A 22508-nucleotide genomic window follows, 5' to 3' on the forward strand; every position below is an offset into this window, starting at 1 on the left:
AAAATACACTTTGGAAAGCTAAAATTAGGTGAAAACTACTACCCATGGTCAAATTATAGGCTTAAGCCTTATAAACACCAGGTTCAAGACAGAAAAGAAAAACACAACTCTCATTAGCGGCATTTTGCTTCGTATGACAGCATAATCGATTATTTATAAATGATGACACGTTATGTTATTTCAAGAAGGTAAGTGACCTCCACAAATGTTGCCATCACTGTCGATCAAATAAGCAAGAAGCGTAATTATAATTGTCCGCGTTGCAGTCTTGACTGCTGAACACAGGCCACTCCAGGCACAAAGGCCACACCAGCGATTCTCTTCCTTCGAAAAACACAAGAGGCTGGGAGGCCACATTACAAAATCAACAATTATATTGATTTAGCATGTCTAATTGTCTGAATGTGTTTGCTTAAAGCAAAAATAGGCGCGATCAGATTATTGTGCGTAATATTTTAGAATGCCCCCTCCACATATACTACATTGCAAATTGCGCAAATCAGTGGTCTCCTAAGAATCTTGATTGTTGTAATAAATCACAATTTCCTATTTTGACAAAAATAACCAGAAGATAGGCTACTTTCTCCACGGTCATTATCCGCGTATGTGCACCGATGGTCATAATATAGGGACATGGTACGAAGAGTTCCACCAGAAAAGTGCAACCAATTTGAGATATTTATATAATACAATCCCGATCCACCCGCAGGTCATATACAGCCTAACATCTCGATGAAGACCAATTAGTTAGTCCTACCAAGCAAGACAAATACTACTCGAACAGGTTGTCAACAACCAAATAATAAGTCTTACCATCAGCAGCTAGGACAGACTGCATTAAAAGCAAAACCATTCCAACTGATAAAATACATTTAGTCCACATTCGATCCAGTCCCAATGTCTTTCCGTTTTTCTGGAAACATAAGGTGGCTCCCATTCCCACACCTATCCATTCAATCGAGCCAATCGCGGGAGCATTGTTTATTCCGCTGACAATTAATTCATCGAGGCTGTTACGCACATGTTTTGAAGCCATTTGTTTATCCTTGATACATCTAACAGTCTTAATATTGACAAATACATTTGATAAATCCTTCACTGCAGACGATGTTCTCCGAAAGCCTCTCCCCGAGGTTGACAGAAAGCGGCAGCATTGAAACTTGTGTGTAATGCGTCTGTAGGTAACAGTCCGTGCACCACGTCGACCTGCTAGCGCGTAATAAGCTATTATTTACGAACAATCTAAGATGCACTCATAACCATAGAAGTACATTTAATGATTCGGACGGAAAACGGCTCCCGTTCAAAACGCAGACGTGATAAATTATGCTACCCCGTTGGAATATTTACAAGTCGAACCCGTCATTTCATTAGAAAAAACATCACGTCGCGGCGTGACGCCAGAGTTGACTGCAATCTCCTCACGATAACAGACGACCCCTTGTGGGTATAGACGGCAAACCTAAACCGACTCGAAATAGTTCCTATTTTTAACTTTATCATAATTCGATTACCAATTTGATTTGCATAAACATCTGTAAATTAATATTGAGCTTCAAAGGACAGCTTCACCAGCTGGGGCCAGGGTTAGCCAATGGCATCGCATACATTAGTGATGAGACATTGAGATCAGGGTTGAGAACAGCATTACATACACTACATCTTTTTTTTTTTTTTTTTTTTAATGTCTGGTTTCGAAATGGCAGCCTACATTAACGTCTGCTACAATTCGGAACACTCCAGGCATCAGCTGAGGAACGTTGTCAAGTAAATCAATGTGATGTGAGTAGCCTGCCCTATGCACATTTTCAGTAAGTTAAAATATCGGTACTGCACTTCTACTCTGCTTGCACTGGGTGGTGCTATTGGCTTGGACCCCAGTTTCATCAACAATTTAATCTATTGTACTACACATAAAATACAAGTCACAAACAAGGGTGAAGCAATATTTTTTTATTCAAAGTGAATTTTTACAATAGTACACCATCAATTCTTAAATTTGACACTCCAACAGTCACTAGGAAAACCCGCTTTTTGTGACAAAGTAAATAAGGCTTGGTCACATTGAAATCACTGAGAACTAGATAGAAATACGACCGCAAACTGTAAGAGACATTACATCCAAAATAATACATTTTCCCAGTTCTCATATTATATTGCACAGTGCAGTTGCTACATGGCAAACTAGTGTAGCATAAAATCAAAAAGCATATTAAAATAAAGCCACAGAAACTACACATAAAACGGTAACACTTCCAATTTAGCAATAGTCTATATGCTGTGTTGTTTACTACGTGTATTACCCAATCACTTGAAATGTAATACAACTTATACTAACATGTGAAATAACTGCAAACAAGATCCAAAGCAATCAAACCAAGTGGAAAGGATTGAAGATTAATGCAGTAGCATATTGGACAATACAAATACCCTGAATTAATTATAATAGCATGACATAACATAATACATTAGTTGCAGTATAGACTGTTAAAAAGTGACAACTTTGGACCTAATCTGTGTGTGTGTGGGTTGTTAAAGCAAATACCAACAAGTGATCAATCAAAACAGATGCTGCTATATGGATGTTTATCATATACAGAATAGAAATATCTGTAGCCATCAAAAAATGCAACAAAAACATTGTCATGTCTGCAAACCACCCCAAAAGTCAACTCCACAAATACATTCACAGTGTATGTAAAGCTTTGCATTTGTGCGTGTTCAATAAGAGACAAAACTGTGTTGAGTGTTTTAAGTGTATAAAATATTCCCTGACTAAGAATAATTGTATTTTTATGTTCTGTAGAAAAACTATATAGATTCAGACCATATGGTTAGGGTTGAGCATTGGGATTGAGTGATCTGAAGATAACAGCCAGCACCCAGAAGAGCTCCTCAGAAAGAAGAATGCATTGTGTTTGTCAGCTCTACTAAACTGTACACTTGAGTCCAAAAGCAGAGTGCTTTCTCACTTCATAGCAAATGTGCGAAACATGAGGATTTGAACAGGCTGCAGAAGTCCTGATAAAACATGAGGCTGCATAAACCTAACATCCTACCACTCCGGTGGGAAATACTCGGCTCTGTTGAGGAGCATCCACATTTGACTCTACTGCCACACTTGCCTCTGCAGGAGAGGGTACTGGCTAGGGGCCATGGAGTTATCAACCAACATTTCTTCTCTTGACCACAATTTGAAAAGGCACTAGTTGTAGACACTTGTCAGAGTGAGAAAAATGTTATTTGTGTGTCTGGAGTTGGGGGGCTAGTGAGTAAACATATTCAATCTTTCACAGTCCCACAATGTATTGAAAGACTACAAAAGGGCGAGCAAGATTAGAAAATATAATCTGTCATCATTTGACAGTTACCCTTGTTTGGATTAATGAGTTATGACAGAAAAATGTTTAATAATTCACCCCCATCTGCCTCAAATCGATCCATTATGAATAGATAAGAATAATCTGTAGAAAATCTATCACAATTCACTTTAGATACAAAAATAATAATTCATAGGCTTAATTAAAATAGACGGCTAGAAAAATCATATTAGTCAAACACTTCATTGACCGCGGCAATTTCATGAAAACTGTGTGGGATTTTGCCACAACCCAAACCTGATGAGCTTATTGAAGTGCTTACTGATGTGTTTCATAACAAATATTACACATGTGAAGGCATCTCTACAAGCCAATGTAAATGTGAGGACCAAATAGAGGCAGTGCAGTAAATATATCTGCATGGTAATATAGAACTGTCAATCAATAATGTGAATAATCTTTAGGCTTTTCAGGATGTTAACAGATCAATAACTAAAATTGTCAACACAACTACTGTATGCAATGATGAACCCAACCTATGATTAAAAATATAAAATACTGATGCTATGTGTTACAAACAAAACAAAAAACACTTAATTTCATTACTTGTAATACAGTAGTTCCAATCACACTTCAAACATCAAAGCAAATATACAGAGGCACTAACAAGTCTTCATGCCATTCACTATACTCTATAATCAAATAAAACCCACTTCTAGTATATGGTAATTAGAACTATACAAAAGTAAGAATGCATAGTAAGAACTAAGATAATCCCCTAAATTCACAGCTATTTTGAAGTGGTAATCAGTACATAGCAGCTCATCTATGATGCATTCAAGATATATGATATAACTTGCCCAAAATGCTTAAAACAAACCTTTTTAAAATATATTTTTTCTCAATATATTCCATCTTCATGACTACAGTATACTTGAAGACAATGGGAAAAGAAAGAGTAGCTACCTTGCTTGGGATGAATTACAGTCTTTGGTGCTGAAAAAGCATTTTCATTTGTAAGTAAGAAAAGACAAAAACCTAATTCACACACTAGCAATTAAAAACAACACACAAAATATATTTCCTCCCTGACAGAATGTATAAAATAAGCAGTTGACACATTAACAAACCTCAACAAATGGAACAGTAAAATAAAGTATAAGTTTTGTCTAATGCGGAAATTGCACTTAACCAATACACCTTGTCAAGCACTACATAGTCCAGCAATGATACACTAGGTTAACAGACGGTATATCAAAACACTACAGTTTTTCTGAAGATATGAGATCATACAAAGAATCAACCAACTACTTGCATGTTTGTTTATAGTCAATGCCATGCCCCACATTGGTATTACGCTAAGAAAAAGACTAAATACAATAACGCAGAAAACCAGCGCCTATATGTAGATTGTATTGCAGTTCCAATAAACAGTGTCAATACTGTTAGTAATTAAGTACTTAGTGATTAGAAATTGATGATCAAATATTAAATCGTTCACCTTTTGTTTGTACATTAGTTCATTCGGGAAAAGTCCAAAACCAAATAAACATTTGCTTCAAAAGCATAAAATAAGCTTAAAGCTGCAATGTATCTTTTTGGGCTACCGGACCAAATTCACATATATAGAAATGTGTTTTCTAGATCTGTCATTCTCATTGAAAGCAAGTCTAAGAATCAGTAGCTATGTTCTATGTACGGTATTTCTATGCTTCCCGTTCTTAAGTTTAGTTTTTGTACACCAGCTTCAAACAGCTGAAAATACAGTATTTTTGGTTATGGAAAATATATTTCACAGCGGTTTAGATGGTACAATGATTCTCTACTCTATACTTGCTTGTTTTGTCACAAACTGAAATTTGGCAAACCATTAGAATTTTTGCAAGCAGGAAATGGCAGAGTGATTTCTGCATAGTGAATCTTTACCCCCAAAATACAATGAGCCCAAATAAGAATGACTTATTTGATTATCTGATAGGCAAAAGCATATGAGTGAAAATAATCAGATATTCAAGTGCTGCAGTCCAGTACATGATATATCAATAAACGCCAGAAGTAACATTAACAACCTCAGATATTGAAGGCACTAGTAGGTGTGGGAACAGGCTATGGTGTAGTAAGTCTCACAGTACACATAGGAGTGACATCTAACTGTCAACAACTCCACTAAGTTATCTTTCCCATGCGAAGGCATGCAGCGTGTGGAACAACCTTTTCAGACCACTGACGGTACACACTGAAAACACCTATGTCATTAGGGAACACCTTTCCACCACAAAAAACCAACGGAGACACATCTACTGTCCTAGCACTGGAGACTGGGATGGCTTAACGAGTGATGTGACTAGCACACATGCTAGGTAGAAGGCAATATAGAAAAAGGGGGAGAAACAGGGCTGAGATTATTAGGGAGAACAATGTCTACCGTGAGACTGTACTGTGAGACTGTAATGTGTATCGTGAGACTGTACTGTGAGACTGTAATGTGTATCGTGAGACTGTACTGTGAGACTGTAATGTGTATCGTGAGACTGTACTGTGAGACTGTAATGTGTATCGTGAGACTGTACTGTGAGACTGTAATGTGTATCGTGAGACTGTACTGTGAGACTGTAATGTGTACCGTGAGACTGTACTGTGAGACTGTAATGTGTATCGTGAGACTGTACTGTGAGACTGTAATGTGTATCGTGAGACTGTACTGTGAGACTGTAATGTGTATCGTGAGACTGTACTGTGAGACTGTAATGTGTATCGTGAGACTGTACTGTGAGACTGTAATGTGTATCGTGAGACTGTACTGTGAGACTGTAATGTGTATCGTGAGACTGTACTGTGAGACTGTAATGTGTATCGTGAGACTGTACTGTGAGACTGTAATGTGTATCGTGAGACTGTACTGTGAGACTGTAATGTGTATCGTGAGACTGTACTGTGAGACTTACACTCCAAATGACACTGTAGAGCAAAAGTGCAAAAACCCATTAAAAGTGAGAATTTCTTAATTATTGATTCATTCTTTTTTCAAATTTTTTTCTTCTTCTCAGCTTAAGGTTTAAATCCTATCATCATCATCATCAACCAACATGATTTGTTGAAGCCTGGGGGGGGTTCTTTCTCTGTCATAACTTGAGAGATGACGGATGAAGGCCTTGGTTAACGTTGTCACTTCTGGCTGCCCTTGCTGGCCTATGGCCCTGGGTGGCTGGTGCTCAGAGGTAAGGGTACTGGTTGAGTTTGGTGGGGCTGAGGGGGAAGCCTGTATAGGCTGGCGAGGCGATGTAGGAGTGTGGGGGAAAGAGGGGCCCAAACTGGCCCTGGTGGTGGATGGTGGGTGAGGGCAGCAGCCGGTGGTTGATGCCCATGGTCACCTGGTGGACAATGCTGCCAGGGTGGGAGATGCCGTAAGCGGGTTGTAGGACGGGCCGCAGGGCGCAGGGCGAGGCCAGGAGGTGGTGGGCGACGGGTGCAGAGGGAGGATAGGAGAGCAGGGTGGCCTGGGGGTGAGGCCCCGAGTTGTGGGTGGGGGTGAAAGCGTGGCCATGTATCGTGGGAGGGATGTAAGCGTGCGGCCGCCGATGCAGCCCATAATTTCCGTTCCATTCCTTGTGGCAGGAGCTGTATTGCTGGACCTGAGGCTGGCAGAGGAGAGGGAAAAACCTTTACACACCACTACAAACTAAGTTGCTCTAGATAAGCGCATTTGCTAAAATACTAAAATGTAAACAAAGTCAAATTACAGGTAGAATTAGATTTGAATGACTTAACCAAAACCTGGAAGAGAGGGGGGACTGACCTGGCCGAAGCCCAGGGGCTGCTGCTGGAATGTGGTCATCTTCTGTTGCTGCCGGGGGTGGTGGTGGGTGGAGTGGTGGTTCAGTCGTCCAGGGGCACAGCGCCTTTTGGACTGGCATGAGGATTCGAAGACTGCAAGAGAAACAAGAAAAGGCTCTCAGATTGAGATAAGACGTGTCTTTCAATATGACAGGGTAACAAGACCAATAAGGACCCACAGGAAACAAGAGCATGCCTTGCTAAAAATAAACAGAGAGCGAGAGCAAGAGACACACTTTGGCCGATAGAAAGGCTCTTTGTACTAAGCTAACATATGGAATTGTTTTCAAATAGTCATACCAAGGATCATTTAGCAACTTGATTTTGAATTTTAGGCCCCTTTAGGTATAAAAATATACATATAAAACAATTATTTGATGAAACACTGAATTTGGCCTTAATGCTATTATGTACATGTTGGTGAGATTCTCACCTTTCCCTAGAGGGGTCATACCGTAGGCAAAACCATTCGGACGCTACATACGTTTCTGTGAGAAGATTTTCGGGATGTCTCATGGTCTGACAAACACCACTGTAGCTCTGTCACCTTTCACCGCAGATGTGGAAGGCCGATATGGTGGATTGAGACCATATATTGAGCCCATTCAAAAATACCTGATCAAGTTTAAGACCATAAGGTCGCTGGTTTGAATCCCGAGCTGGCAAGGTGGAAAAATCTGCCGTTCTGCCCTTGAACAAGGCAGTGAACCCCCAACAACTGTTCCCCGGGCGCCGATGATGTGGAAAGTCGATTAAAGCAGCCCCCCCGCACCTCTCTGATTCAGAGGGGTTGGGTTAAATGTAGAAGACATTTCAGTTGAATGCATTCAGCTTTACAACTGACTAGGTATCCCTTCATTTCAGGAATAACATTCCACTTACAAAAGTTGGCACTAATATATGTCCCATATCAGATCCAATCCCATTTAGTGGACAGTCCTTTGCTCTTTGTATAGCTAGGTTACCTTCAGTATAAATCACAAGTTACAGTACACATCCCATAGCCTGACTTGCGGTGCATATAAAAGCCTGTACACCTCAAAAGCAAACCTACATGATGCTCTGTAAATGAACATTCAAGAACATTGACAGTGCAGATGAACAGTTCGAGGTTAATCATGTCTGGAGTGTAGCATTGCCACAGTGCTTTATGGTTGCGATAATGCTTAAAACATGAATTAGCTGGTCTAACTCAAGAGTCTACTGAATTACTTTCTTTAGCATCCAAAACACACCAAGATGAACTGGGGAAGAAATAGATATCCATGAGAATCGGGGGAAAAAGAGGAACAGCAGATCAAACCAGAAGTGTTCACTCAGCAGCAACTAGCTATCAGCACAGCCAGAGAGACAGGCTGCCCAGTGCAAGTTACCCATGTTCACCTGTGATAGCCTCTCTGACCAACTAAGGAGTGGTAGCTGCCTGCCACGCCCATGTGACCTGAAAGGCAGACATCAGCACAGGTGACAGACTCTCCCTAATTTCCTCAGACTGACACACATCATTCAGACATCAACAGGCTCACAAAGCACCCTCTTTCCTACAGAGACCACTTCCAACCAGGCCTGTATGTTATACAAAACTGAAACAAAAGATTACAATGTATAGGCCTATTCATACTGTTAATACTCAACCAATTTTGACGTGTAATGCTGTGAATAGAAACTGACCCGTTCTGTCTGTGTGCAGGTCCATGTTGTTGTTGTTCCGCAGCACCTTCATAGGTGGCACCACCATGGTTCTCACAGGGGGATTGCTGGGCTCCTTCTGGGGGGCCATGCCACTCGTCCTCATGCTCAAAGATTGATGGCTGTGGTTGCCTAGGTAGCGGCTCTCCAGGTAGGGGCTCTGGCTCCGGCTGGAGTCCGAGGCAGGGGAACCGTCTACCGTCTCGCAGCCACTCTCATGACCATCGTCCTCAGACATGCTGAAAACAGACAAAAGCAATCAATAACAGAACTAAATGTCCATGTTTGCTACTGATGATCAAGACTGGCCGCTCAGGCAAGTTTTAAAAAGTTGTTAACGTTTAAACATGCAGTTTGGCAGTACCTGTTGGGCCTCTTGCAGGGGGACGGGCTGGAGTGCACCGAGGCAGAGGAGCTGGTGCTCAGGGTGCTGTCTGGGCTGCTGAGGGAACACACTCGCTCCATTTTCAGAGAGCTCTTACACGCCTCGCAGTCAGGGCTGCCTTTGAACCTGCAAGAGGAACCCTCCTCTCCGTCCGTGTCACTGCTGATGACACTGAGGGTGGGGCTGGGCAGGTCGTCGATGACCACAGACTCTCGCTGCTGGTGGGACATGTCTATCCTCTCATCCTCCACTGCCTTACAGCAGCTCACCTCCTCCTCATGTCGTCTTTCCTGCTGAACCTCCACCTCGGGCCTCTCCCCACGGGAACCATCTCCTCCTCCTCCTGTGTGACTAACACGGTCGGCCATCTTTGGAGAGCGGCACATTGAGATTTGGATGTTGCCATTGTTGTGGGAGTAGTGCATGCTGCTAATATGAAGTAAAAGTAGTGAAGTTGTTTGTCAGTACATTTTAACATTATTGTTTATGTAAGAACAACATGATCTGTGATTTGGTAGAACATTCACTTAACTTCACTAGGGTAGGGGGCAGCATTCGCAATTTTGGATGAAAAGCGTGCCCAAATTAAACTGCCTGCTACTCAGACCCAGAATATAGGATATGCATATAAATATATAATCTTGCAGGAAAACACTCTAAAGTTTGTAAAACTGTTAAAATAATGTCTGTGAGTATAACAGAACTGATATGGCAGGCAAAAACCTGAGGAAAATCCAACCAGGAAGTACTATTATTTTGAAAGGCTGTTTTTACATTGAAAGCCTATCCACCATACAAAGACTTAGGAACCAGTTCACGATATCTATGGCTTCCTCTACATGTGGGCAGTCTTTAGGCATTGTTTCAGGCTTTTACTCTGAAAAATGAGCGAGATACAGCACTTTCAATGAGAGGCCAGTGGAAATTTCCAGACATGAGTCCTGCGCGTGATCGGGAATGCGCCTTTCTTGTTTCTCCTTTTCTAGCTTTTGTCCGGTTGAAATATTATTTATTATTTATGACAAAAACAACCAGGAGGATTGATTTTAAACATCGTTTGACATGTTTCTACTAACTTTTATTGTACTTTTTTGACTTTTCATCTTGATGTTGAGAGCGCGCATTGTGCCTTTGGATTTCTGAACTAAACGCACCAACAAAACAGAGGTATTTGGACATAAAGATGAACTTTATCGAACAAAACGAACATTTATTGTCTAACATGGAGACCTGGGAGTGCCATCAGATGAAGATCAAAGGTAAGTGATTAATTTTAATGCTATTTCTGACTTTTGTGACACCTCTCCTTGGTTGGAAAATGGCTGTATGGTTTTCTGTGGCTAGGCGCTGACCTAACATAATCGCATGGTGTGCTTTTGCCGTAAAGCCTTTTTGAAAGAAATCTGACACAGTGGTTGCATTAAGGAGAAGTTTATCTTTAATCGTATGCTAAACACTTGTATCTTAGATCAATGTTTATGATGAGGATTTCTGTAATTTGATGTGGCTCTCTGCACTTTCAGCAGATGTTTGAGACAATGCATTTCTGAACATAACGTGCCAATTTCAAATGAGGTTTTTGGACATACCGATGAACTTTATCGAACAAAACACACATTTATTGTCTAACATGGAGTCTTGGGAGTGCCGTCTGATGAAGATCAAAGGTTAGTGATTAATTTAATTGCTATTTCTGACTTTTGTGAGCCCTCTCCTTGGCTGGAAAATGGCTGTATGGTTTTCTGTGGCTAGGCGCTGACCTAACATAATCGCATGGTGTGCTTTCGCAGTAAAGCCTTTTTGAAATCGGACACTGTGGTTGGATTTACAAGAAGTTTATCTTTAAAATTGTGTATAATACTTGTATGTTTGAGGAATTTTAATTATGAGATTTCTGTTGTTTTGAATTTGGCGCCCTGCAATTTCACTGGCTGTTGTCGAGGTGGGACGCTTGTACCAGAGAGGTTAAAGGAATACTTCAGGATTTTGGCAATGAGGCTCTATCTACGTCCTCAGAGTCAAATAAACTCGTGGATACCATTGGTCTCTGCGTGCGGTTTGAAGGAAGTTGCTAACTAGCGTTAGCAGATACCCATAGACTTAGTCATTGCACTAACGCTAGTTACCAATTGCACAATGACTGGAAGTTAGTTAGAAACTACCTCCAACTTCCTTCATACTGAACACAGGCATAACAATGGTATCCATAAGTTCAGCTGACTCTGGGCAAGTAAATAAAGGGCATCCATGCCAAAATCCCGAAGTATCCCTTTGAAGCTGCAATATGTAACTTTTTGGGCGACCCGACCAAATTCACATAGAAATGTGAGTTATAGCTCTGTCATTCTCAGTGAAAGTAAGTCTAAGAAGCAGTCGATCTGCTCGATATGCGCTATTTCTATGCTTTCCGTTATGTTTTGTTTTTGCGTCTTTTACTTTCGGTATTGTACACCAGCTTCAAAACAGCTGAAAACACAATCATTTTGGTTATATATTTTACAGTGGTTTAGATGGTACAATGACCTACTACACTATACTTGATTATTTTGTCACAAACTGAAATTAGGCAAACTAATACAATCTTTACAACCAGGAAATTACAGAGCGATTTCTGCATAGTGCACCTTTAACTTCTTATGGCTGCAGGGGCAGTATTGAGTAGCTTGGATGAAAGGTGCCCAGAGGTGCCCATAGTAAACTGCCTGCTCCTCAGTTCCAGTTGCTAATATATGCATAGTATTATTAGTATTGGATAGAAAACACTCTGAAGTTTCTAAAACTGTTTGGATGATGTTAGTGAGTATAACAGAACTCATATGGCAGGCAAAAACCTGAGAAGAAATCCAAACAGGAAATGGGAAATCTGAGGTTGGTCGATTTTCAACCCAGCCCCTATTGAATACACAGTGGGATATGGATCAGTTTGCACTTCCTACGGCTTCCACTAGATGTCAACAGTCTGTAGAACCTTGTCTGATGCCTCTACTGTGAAGTGGGGCCGAACGAGACAGGAATGAGTCAGGTCTACTATGACCTGACCATGCTCTGACCATGCGCGTTCACATGAGAGGGAGCTCTGTTCCATCACACATCTTAAGTCAATGGAATTCTCCGGTTGGAACGTTATTGAAGATTTATGTTAAAAACATTCTAAAGATTGATTCAATACATCGTTTGACATGTTTCTACTGACGGTTACGGAACTTTTTGACATTTCTTCTGCTTTTAGTGAACGCTTTTCCTGACGTTGGATTTGTTTACCAAACGCTAACAAAAATAGCTATTTGGACATAAATGATGGACATTACCGAACAAAACGAATATTTCTTGTGGAAGTGGGAGTCCTGGGAGTGCATTCTGACGAAGATCAGCAAAGGTAAGTGAAGATTTATAATACTATTTATGAGTTTTGTTGACTGCACAATTTGGTGGGTAACTGTATGGCTTCCTTTTGTGGCTGAATGCTGTTCTCAGATTATTGAATATTGTGCTTTTGCCGTAAAGCTTTTTGAAATCTGACACAGCGGTTGCATTAAGAACAAGTGTATCTTTAATTCTATGTAAAACATGTATCTTTCATCAAAGTTTATGATGAGTATTTATGTTATTTGACGTGGCTCTCCAGATATTTTGGAGGCATTTCTGAACATGGTGCCAATGTAAACTGAGGTTTTTGGATATAAATATGAATTTTATCGAACAAAACATGTATTGTGTAACATGAAGTCCTATGAGTGTCATCTGATGAAGATCAAAGGTTAGTGATTAATTTTATCTCTATTTCTGCTTTTTGTGACTCCTGTCTTTGGCTGGAAAAATGTCTGTTTTTCTGTGATTTTGCGGTGACCTAACAATCGTTTGTGGTGCTTTCGCTGTAAAGCCTATTTGAAATCGGACACTTTTTTGGGATTAACAACAAGATTACCTTTAAAATGCTATAAGATACATGTATGTTTGAGGAATTTTAATTATGAGATTTCTGTTTGAATTTGGCGCCCTGCACTTTCACTGGCTGTTGTCATATCGATCCCGTTAACGGGATTGCAGCCATAAGAAGTTTTAACTTCTAGGTGACAAAAACTGAGTAGGTTTTGATTTGAGTAAAAACTATAAATTTATCAAACCAGGCACAAAGAACTCAGGTTAATGCAACAGCATTGATTTGCCATAGACCCTGTACGTGACTGGAGCGTGGAGGAGAAACATTGGGCAGACATAGGGCATCTCACCGGCTCTGACTGGGCCGGTTCCTATTGTTGGCGTGCGGCTGTGGCCACACCACGTGTGCAATGCCGATGTTGATTGGTTGTGGACCAGACATGGCAATTTGGTTGGTTAGAAGAGGCTGCATCATGTTGCTGTAATGGTTGCTGTGTTGCCGAACTTTCCTTTAAAAAAGGCAAAACATGATACAAGTTTATCTCCACAATGTGAAGAAATGGGCAAGTGAAGTACGTGTTAAAAAGTAACTTCTCTTGTGAGCTAACTCACCCCCAGTCACTGAGCCTCTGTGGGCCACCCGCAGTATCAGAAGCCATAGTGGTGGGAGGGGGAGCCACTTGCTGCCAGGCTGGTACTAGGATCTGCTGGTTTCTACTTGACCACGGTTGCTGCAAAGGACAAAGACAGAAATCATTATTGGACCATAAACCTTTAAGACTAAGTGAGGGAAACACCAAACCCCTAAAATAGCCTGACTTGAATTTGACCTCTTTGACCAGTGTGGAGACAAGCATCTGACTCCTGTATTGTATACAAGTGTCACTAATGTGAGCCAGTGCCTCACCTGTGCTATAACTCCAGGTCGCATTGGTAAAGGCTGTACGGGAGGGGCTTGGGTCACCATCGGTATTGTGTTTTCCATCCTAACTGTATATCCTGGCTGATTTGGGTTACCTTAAAAACATAAGCACACTAGCATAAGATCGGAGAATGATCACTGTAAACCCAGCAATGACGTTGTATTTTTCATGAAATGACAATGCGCTAATTTGAAAAGCTCTTCACCTTGCATGGCTGGGGGGCAGAGGATGAGGGCTGGCTGAAAGGAGTCATTACACCCAAACTGACTGGTTCCTGTCTGCAGCATCCCAGGATGCATCACAGAGGGAGCAGATTGCGTCAAAGCCTGTATAGAGGTGGGAGAGATTATTTTCTTTATTTTAAAACATTGGTGACCAACTTTTTATTTTGTCATTTATTTTTCAGAGGGGAGTTACAGGTACAAAAACAATCAAATGCATTAAAAGACATCAACTCTGACATGGATTGTGTATGTGAATGGCAAGACAAAAGATTGAAGTTCCTTTGAACGGGGTATGGTAGTAGGTGCCAGGCGCACCAGTTTGTCAAGAACTGCAACGTGACTGGGTTTTTCACACTTTACAGTTTCCGGTGTGTATAAACAATGCTCCATCACCCAAAGGACATACAGCCAACTTGACAATTGTAGGAAGCATCGGAGTCAACATGGGCCAGCCTCCCTGTGGAACGCTTTTGACGAATTGAGGCTGTTCTGAGGGGAAAAGGGGGTGGATGCAACTCAATATTAGGAACGTTTTCTTAATGTTTTATACACTCAGTGTATATGGAAGTAGTTTAGTGCCTAAAAATTGGGGTTAAATATTTGTCACCAAAAAAATCTATAACTTCCTGATCTTTCGAATAGCTCTCAGATATAGGACAGACACTTCAAAACAAACTTTCTTTTGATTCATTTTTTCACCATCTGTTTCTCCGTGTATGAATCTGTTACAATACAATGCGTTTCTATGGGCTAATACTCGTCGCCAAACCCACTGGCTACAGGTTATCTACAAGTCTCTGCTAGGTAAAGCCCCGTCTTATCTCAGCTCACTGGTCACCATAGCAGCACCCACTTGTAGCACACGCTCCAGCAGGTATATCTCACTGGTCACCTCCAAAGCCAACACTTCCTTTGGTCGCCTTTCCTTCCAGTTCTCTGCTGCTAATGCCTGGAACGAACTGCAAAATTCACTGAAGCTGGAGACTCACATCTCCCTCACTAGCTATAAGCACCAGCTGTCAGAGCAGCTTACAGATCACTGCACCTGTACATAGCCCTACTGTAAACAGCCCATCTATGTACCTCATCTCCATACTGTATTTATTTATTTATTTATCTTGCTCCTTTCCACCCCAGTATCTCTACTTGTAAATTCATCTTCTGCACATCTACCATTCCAGTGTTTAATTGCTATATTGTAATTACTTCACCACCATAGCCTATTTATTGCCTTAACTCCCTTATCTTACCTCATTTGCACTCACTGTATATAGACGTTTGTTTTCTTTTTTTCTACTGTATTATTGACTATGTTTTGTTTATTCCATGTGGAACTCTGTTTTTGTATGTGTCGAATTGCTATGCTTTATCTTGGCCAGGTCGCAGTAGCAAATGAGAACTTGTTCTCAACTAGCCTACCTGGCTAAATAAAGGTGAAATAAAATAGTAGCAGTATGGCCAAAGTCAATGTTCCATAAAATATTTTTTTAATACCTAAAGGGGTCCTAAAATTGAAAAACAAATAGCTAAATGATCCTTGGGATGACCATGTTAAAACAATTCCATATGTTAGCTTAATTGATTTGAGCGTTCCGTTAAAGTTTTTGGCAATGGTTTTATCTAAAGAAGTGACTATATCTACTCCCAAATATTTAAAATGGGAAACGATTGGGATTCCATAAGTAGTCCATCGGGGTCTTGAGGCAGTATGAGATGAAGTGATCAGTAGATTTGAGAGAAATGTATATTATTTCCTTCGATCGACGAATTGCCCGTGCCAGATTTTCCATGGATAATAAGAATAGCAGAGGCAAAATTGGATCGCCTTGTCTGCTGCTTTCTAGGTATTCTGAACAGAGCAGATATTGCCTGTTATAACTATGACTGAGGAATTGGCATATAGTGTTTTAAATAATATTCATGAAATTGGAGCCACTTCCCATATGTTCCAAGACAGACCAGAGATATGACCACTCTAGTCTATCAAAAGCTGTTTCCTGCATCGAGAGATAATACAGCCCAAGGATCGGTTGTTTCTCATGAAGCATATAAGATATTGAATAGTCGACAGAGGTTACCCGAGCATAAAGGCTTGAACCTCTCTTGGGTACGTGAGACGTTAGCGTCCCACCTCTTCAACAGCCAGTGAAACTGCTGGGCGCCAAATTCAAATACAGAAATACTCATTATAAAAATTCAGAAAACAAAACATATTTTACATAGGTTTAAATATGAACTTCTTGTGAATCCAACCACAGTGTCAGATTTAAAAAATGCTTTACGGCGAAAGCATACCTTACGATTATTTTAGAACATAGTCCACTAGACAAATCATTACAAACAGTAACCAGCCACGTATAACAGTTACAGAAGTCAGAAATAGAGATAAAATTAATCCCTTACCTTTGATGATCTTCATATGGTTGCACTCAGCAGAAATTCATTTACTCAATAAATGTTCCTTTTGTTCGATAAAGTCTCTTTATATCCAAAAACCTCTGTTTTGTTTGCGCGTTTTCTTCAGTAATCCACAGGCTCAAATGCAGTCAAAACAGGGAGACAAAAAAATCCAAATTGTATCCGTAAAGTTCATAGAAACATGTCAAACTATGTTTATATTCAATCCTCAGGTTGTTTTTAGCCTAAATAATCGATAATATTTCAACCGGACAATAACGTCGTCAATTTAAAAGGTAAACAAGAAACGCACTCTCTCCGTCTCGCGCATGAAAAAGCTCTGTGACACTTTAGGGTCCACTCATTCAGACTGCTCTTACTTCCTCATTTTTCAGGATACAAGCCTGAAACAATTTCTAAAGACTGTTGACATCTAGTGGAAGGCATAGAAAGTGCAATTTGAGTCCTAAGTCAATGGATACTGTAATGGCATTGAATAGAAAACTACAAAACCAAAAGAAAAACTACTTCCTGAATGGATTTCTCAGGTTTTCGCCTGCCAAATCAGTTCTGTTATACTCACAGAAACACTATTTTAACAGTTTTGGAAACTTTAGAGTGATTTCTATCCAAATCTACCAGTTATATGCATATCATATCTTCTGGGCCCGAGAAGCAGGCAGTTTAATTTGGGCATGCATTTCATCCAAAATTCCGAATGCTGCCCCCTACCCTAGAGAAGTTAACAAACCCACTTTGTTCCGTGTGGATCAATTTGGGTAAGTCTCGGGACGACAACATTTTGAAATACAGTTTAATATCTGTGTTTATCAAAGATAGGGGGTGATAATGAGAACGCTGGGTGGCATCCTTAAAATGTTGTAATAAAAAGTGAAGTTGCTGTGTTCACATCTCTCCCAAATTAACCTTTGAATGGTGTACATTTCTTTATAGAAGCAGGAGAATCTTTGATTAATTTGGGTTCTGATAGTAATTCCCGTTTCAGATTCAATAGTTGCTCTATCAGTCAATTGATAACTACTGCATAGCTTTTTGGCCAGTAAATGATTGGGACGATTACCATGGAAGTAGTGGTTGAGTTTTACTCGATGGATGGCAAATTCTGCTCTCCGTCTTATCAATAAATTGGAAATAGTAATAGCTACCTGGTCCAAAAAGATTAATTCAACCCAGATGCAGATGCAGTTGCATTCTTTTTTGTAAAACCTTTGGTGGCATTTTAGGACATTCTGAAATTTTAAGTTGGCCGTAGTAAGCGTGGTGGTCAGACTCATATGTCTAATTTACATTTTCTTAATGAAAGAAAATAGGTGTAGATAGTATGACATCGACTAGTGAGAATGACTTATGCTTGAACGAGTAGAAAGTGTACTGTTTTGCTTCAGGATTATGTGCTCACCAGGCATCAGTGAGGTTGTAATCAGAGTATATGCTGGAGAGCCTTGGTTGCATGTGGATTGTAGTTGGTCTTATTAGATTTGTCCCGCATGTCCAAAATGGTATTCATGTTTGTCCCAATACCCAGATGGAATTCAGTTAATTCTAACAATTTGCTGTTCAGAGAATCAAAAAACTTAGGATCATACAAATTTGGAGTACACACATTAATAAAGGCTATTTTTCTTTCCATTATGGATACAATTAAAGTGATTCTGCCTTTTTGGTCTTTGCCATTACTCAATAATGGTAATTGCGTTTCTAATGTATCATTATGATTACATCTTTAGTTTTGTTTGGGGCTGATGAAAAAGCAGCCAGTTTGAAAATGGTTCTCTATTCTCTTTTTGGAGCATTGCTATATTAAAATGGTTTCTTGCTAGAATATCAAGACAGCTGAAAAGTTTAATAGGTGAGTTTAGGCCTTTCAAATAACAAGAGAGAATAGCTAGCGTTGCCATTGTTTTTCAGCATTTACTTCAGACAATGAATAGTGAGAGCTAGCAGTGCCATTAACATTATGTAAATATTATGCAATGGCCTTAATATTCCTGTAGGTGGAAACAGACTTCTTACTGGACCAATGTACCACAGCCATAAATGTAACATCATAGATTTCCAGTGTTCATTAATTCAGACAATATGTGAAGCTTCTTGTGATTGTGCTTAATAGATTACCTGAGAGCGAACTGATCCCATCTTACTGAAGGCTATCGGCAGTCCAGCTGGGTTGGTTGAGGGTCTGGGGAACAGGGCTTTGTTGCGGTTGAGTGTGTTGTACGTGTTGTGCCGTGATTGACAGGCATCCATGATGTGGAAACATGATTGAACACTGGAGAGAAGCAAGAGAACGTGTGAGATGAAGAATCAAGCAGAGGGTATTCAAGATGGAACATTGTGGCCTACTTCTGATCTGTGACCATCTGTAATCATAATTTGTAATTCACCACTTCTTTGTAGTGGATGTAAGAGCTTTTGTTGGTTAGACTTACTGATTGCTGTGGGGGAAGTCGAGGAGGTGCTGCATGGTGACAAAGGGATGGTTGAGGGCATCGGAGGGAGCAATCCTCTTCTCAGCATCAATTAGCAACATGGTCTTCAGCAGGCCCACATACTCCCTCCGGTCGGCCTTCTCCGCCAACGAGTCACTGCCCTTCATGTTCAGCACCAGATTCACCTGAGGCGGCAGAACAAAATCAACATCCAGCTACTCTATTAAAATCCACTGGTCACACTACAGTGTCATATGATAGTTTAAGAATAATTTACTTATTTGCAATTTCGTACTTTGCTTAAATGCGTCAAATCGTTTAAAGTTCTGTACTCACATGTGCCATGTCATCTAGACTGCTAAAGATGTACTTCCTGGCCTCTTTGGATTTCATCCCAGTCTCAGTTTCATGTTCCCCTGTCAGCTACAGAAACAGGAAATGGGAGTCTTCAAAATTCAGACATGCATTCTCTAGAATTCTGCCTAGCGTACTCAGAACTGGGTGTGCTTATGGTATATGATGTCAATGTTCAGTAGTCACACGGTGTCAGTGTGCGTTACCTTCAGTCTCCAGGGAGCATAAGGCGAGTCAGACTCTTTGCAGAAGAAGCGGGAAGTCTTGGTCCCCACGTTCAGCAGTTGCTCCCCCGGCAACCCTTGTGTCTGAGATATGTAGCGAATCTATGGAGCAGACAAATAGGAAGAAAATATTGTGATTACAACATGAACATAATTATCTTGCGTGTCAGACCTACTCCTATACATTTACAAAGGAATCAGCAACATTTAGTCATTTCCATTAGCCATTACTAGAATACAGTATATACACTGTACATATAAAGTGGATGAAACAGTATAATAATGTTTACAAAGTGACCAGTGTTCAATGACCATGTACAATGGCAACAGTCTAAGTTGCAGGGTAGAGTACTGGGTGGTAGCCGGCTAGAACAGTGACTAAGGTTTAGGGCAGGGTACTGGGCGGAGGTCGGCTAGTGGTGACTAACAGTCTGATGGCCTGGAGATAGAAGCCTTTTCTCAGTCTCTCGGGTCCCAGCTTTGATGCACCTGTACGGTCTCCGCATTCTAGATGGTAGCGGGGTGAACAGGCTGTAGCTCGGGTGGCTGAGGTCCTTGATATGTTGACTGAGCGCCACTTAAAATACACAGGCTAGACATAGGCCTACTTGTGCTCCAAAATTGCCATGGCAACCTTAATACAAAAAACATGTTGCTTATCTGGTAACTTGGTGATTTAATTATTTCTTATTCAAACAACAATTTCATTGCTGCCCATGAGATCATTACTCAAATTATTTTTTAAACAGCAATAGACCTGACTTTTATGTTTTGACACTTGATCTGCCATGGGAGCAGTGACACCGACAGCATGACATATATAGCTACATGTTAGCATCTGTCCCTGACCGTAAAGCCAGTAAGGCTTTTTTCTCACAAAGGGTACTTCATAGCTACCGTCTCCCAGTCAAAGCACTGTGCCTTAGAGCGGCTACAACTACAAGACTAGGCATGAGTTAGGCCATGAGACAGGGCTCTTTTTCTCACTGTGCAAAGCCGCTGTTCCAGCGCTTGACAACAGACAGTAGACCAGTGAGTTTCACTGGCTTTGTTAATGGCTTGATGATTTGGATATTATAGAGACTCAATCAGGTTACCACAACCCTGCATAAACGCAGTGAGAGCAATGATGTGAGAACCTGCTGGTGGTGCGGGGGGGGGGGGTTGCTGGCATGGTGCAGCGGTCAGGGGGCTTCTGATCAGCAAAGCACTACTGCTTGGTCGCTGTCCAAATGACCACTAGACAAAAAAATGACAAACGCCACAGCACACAGAGCATTCCCATGGTCTGTCCTTTAAGCCGGGGGACATGGCCCAGACAATTTCCTTTTCCAATAATGTCTACATTAGACATTTAATATTAATAGGCTTTAAAATCAAACAAAAAGTGGATGCCTTAACCATCCTCGCATTCAGAATCAAAATACACCAGCACACAGGCATCAGGGACTGTTATCCTACTCCACTGATCGGTCTGTCTTCACTGAGCTGTCAGTTCTGCTAGTGATGTTCTCTTCCCTTGACAGTCTGATAGCTTTGGAGATGATAGACCACACACACACACCGCACCGAATGTTGATCTGTCCATCATCTGGCATTCATTTGACATTCGTTCGCTTGCTGAGTAGTCTGTTTTGGGGACCGTCGGCGATAGCACCTGACTGACATTTGCTAGCGTTTGTACATGTGGAATCAGTTTCCCCGTCGGTAAAGACATCTCTCTAAAGAGCACGAGTGGGGTGCTGAAAGGCCAGCCAACAAGAACAACAACAAAAAACAATCCTTTTCCCGACGACGTCGACCCCCTTGCAACTTACTAAATGAGACAGTCATATAGGCTACACTATGGGACGGTAGCTAGCTAACTGCACACAACACTTCTTCCAAGCTAGCCAGCTGGCCACTGTAGCTAGTATTGAAATTATAATTAAAACAATTTGTTTCAATGAATCAGCTGCCTGTGTTAGCTGCTGAGAGTTAGTGCAGTGTCTGTGGCTAGCTAGCCAGCCATGTTGTGCTAGCTAGTGAATTAGATGATAACCGTTTAGCTAATGTGGCTATGGGCTGGCAGGTGATTCTCATGAAACCAGTTTTAACCATGGCAGTAACAAATTGAGTTAGAAAACCATGAGGCATCTGCAACAATCAACTATCATTCAGAAGACTAAGATGCCTAGTTGATGGCACAGTGTCTTATTTTAAATACATTTGCCTAAATTTTGTACACTTTCACCCCAAATATTCATTACCCAAAATACGTCCCAATTAAATTCTCTGGTCATTTTAAACCATTTTACTTTAGAAAAACCTAAATGATGTGAATAAAACTACATGTTGCTGTAGTTTGTCCATAAATCGTATAAAAGGTATACTATACTGAACAAAAATATAAATGCAACAATCTAAAAGATTTTACTGAGTTACAGTTTAGAAATCATTCAATTGAAATGAATTCATTAGGCCCTAAATCTTTGGATTTCACATGACTGGATGGGCCTGGGAGGGCATAGGCCCATCCACTTGGGAGCCAGGCGCACCCACTGAGGAGCCAGACCCAGCCAATCGGAATTTGTTTTTCCCCACAAAAAGGGCTTTATTACAGGCAGAAATACTCCTCAGGTGATCCCGCAGGTGAAGCCGGATGTGGAGGTCCTGGGCTGACGTGGTTACATGTGGTCTGCGGTTGTGAGGCCGGTTGGATGTACTGCCAAATTCTCTAAAACAACATTGGAGGCAGACTATGGTAAAGAAATAAACATAATTATCTGGCAACAGCTCTGTTGGACATTCCTGCAGTCAGCATGCCAATTGCACACTCCCTCAAAACTT

The 22508-nt window shown here is 40.9% G+C and overlaps 1 protein-coding gene across 2 annotated transcripts in view; it reads right to left on the reverse strand.

Moving 5' to 3' along the window:
• Positions 1-1933: 1933 nt before the first annotated feature.
• Positions 1934-22508, reverse strand: part of LOC120066315 (homeodomain-interacting protein kinase 3-like) — a 51459-nt gene continuing 30884 nt past the window's right edge. Inside the window, exons 3-14 of one of the 2 annotated variants that reach the window (XM_039017610.1) lie at positions 19662-19781; positions 19438-19524; positions 19102-19286; positions 18788-18941; positions 14236-14356; positions 14015-14124; positions 13720-13838; positions 13458-13616; positions 9208-9654; positions 8826-9082; positions 7117-7247; positions 1934-6958 (exon numbers count right to left, since the gene is read on the reverse strand). In XM_039017610.1, coding sequence (XP_038873538.1) covers positions 6533-6958; positions 7117-7247; positions 8826-9082; positions 9208-9654; positions 13458-13616; positions 13720-13838; positions 14015-14124; positions 14236-14356; positions 18788-18941; positions 19102-19286; positions 19438-19524; positions 19662-19781 — 2316 coding nt within the window. In that variant the 3' untranslated portion in view covers positions 1934-6532. Of the gene's footprint in view, positions 6959-7116; positions 7248-8825; positions 9083-9207; positions 9658-13457; positions 13617-13719; positions 13839-14014; positions 14125-14235; positions 14357-18787; positions 18942-19101; positions 19287-19437; positions 19525-19661; positions 19782-22508 lie in introns of both variants that reach the window. The other variant, XM_039017609.1, reaches the window with a different exon arrangement.

The sequence above is a fragment of the Salvelinus namaycush genome, chromosome 21 (genome assembly GCF_016432855.1).
Source record: "Salvelinus namaycush isolate Seneca chromosome 21, SaNama_1.0, whole genome shotgun sequence".
Classification (NCBI taxonomy): domain Eukaryota; kingdom Metazoa; phylum Chordata; class Actinopteri; order Salmoniformes; family Salmonidae; genus Salvelinus; species Salvelinus namaycush.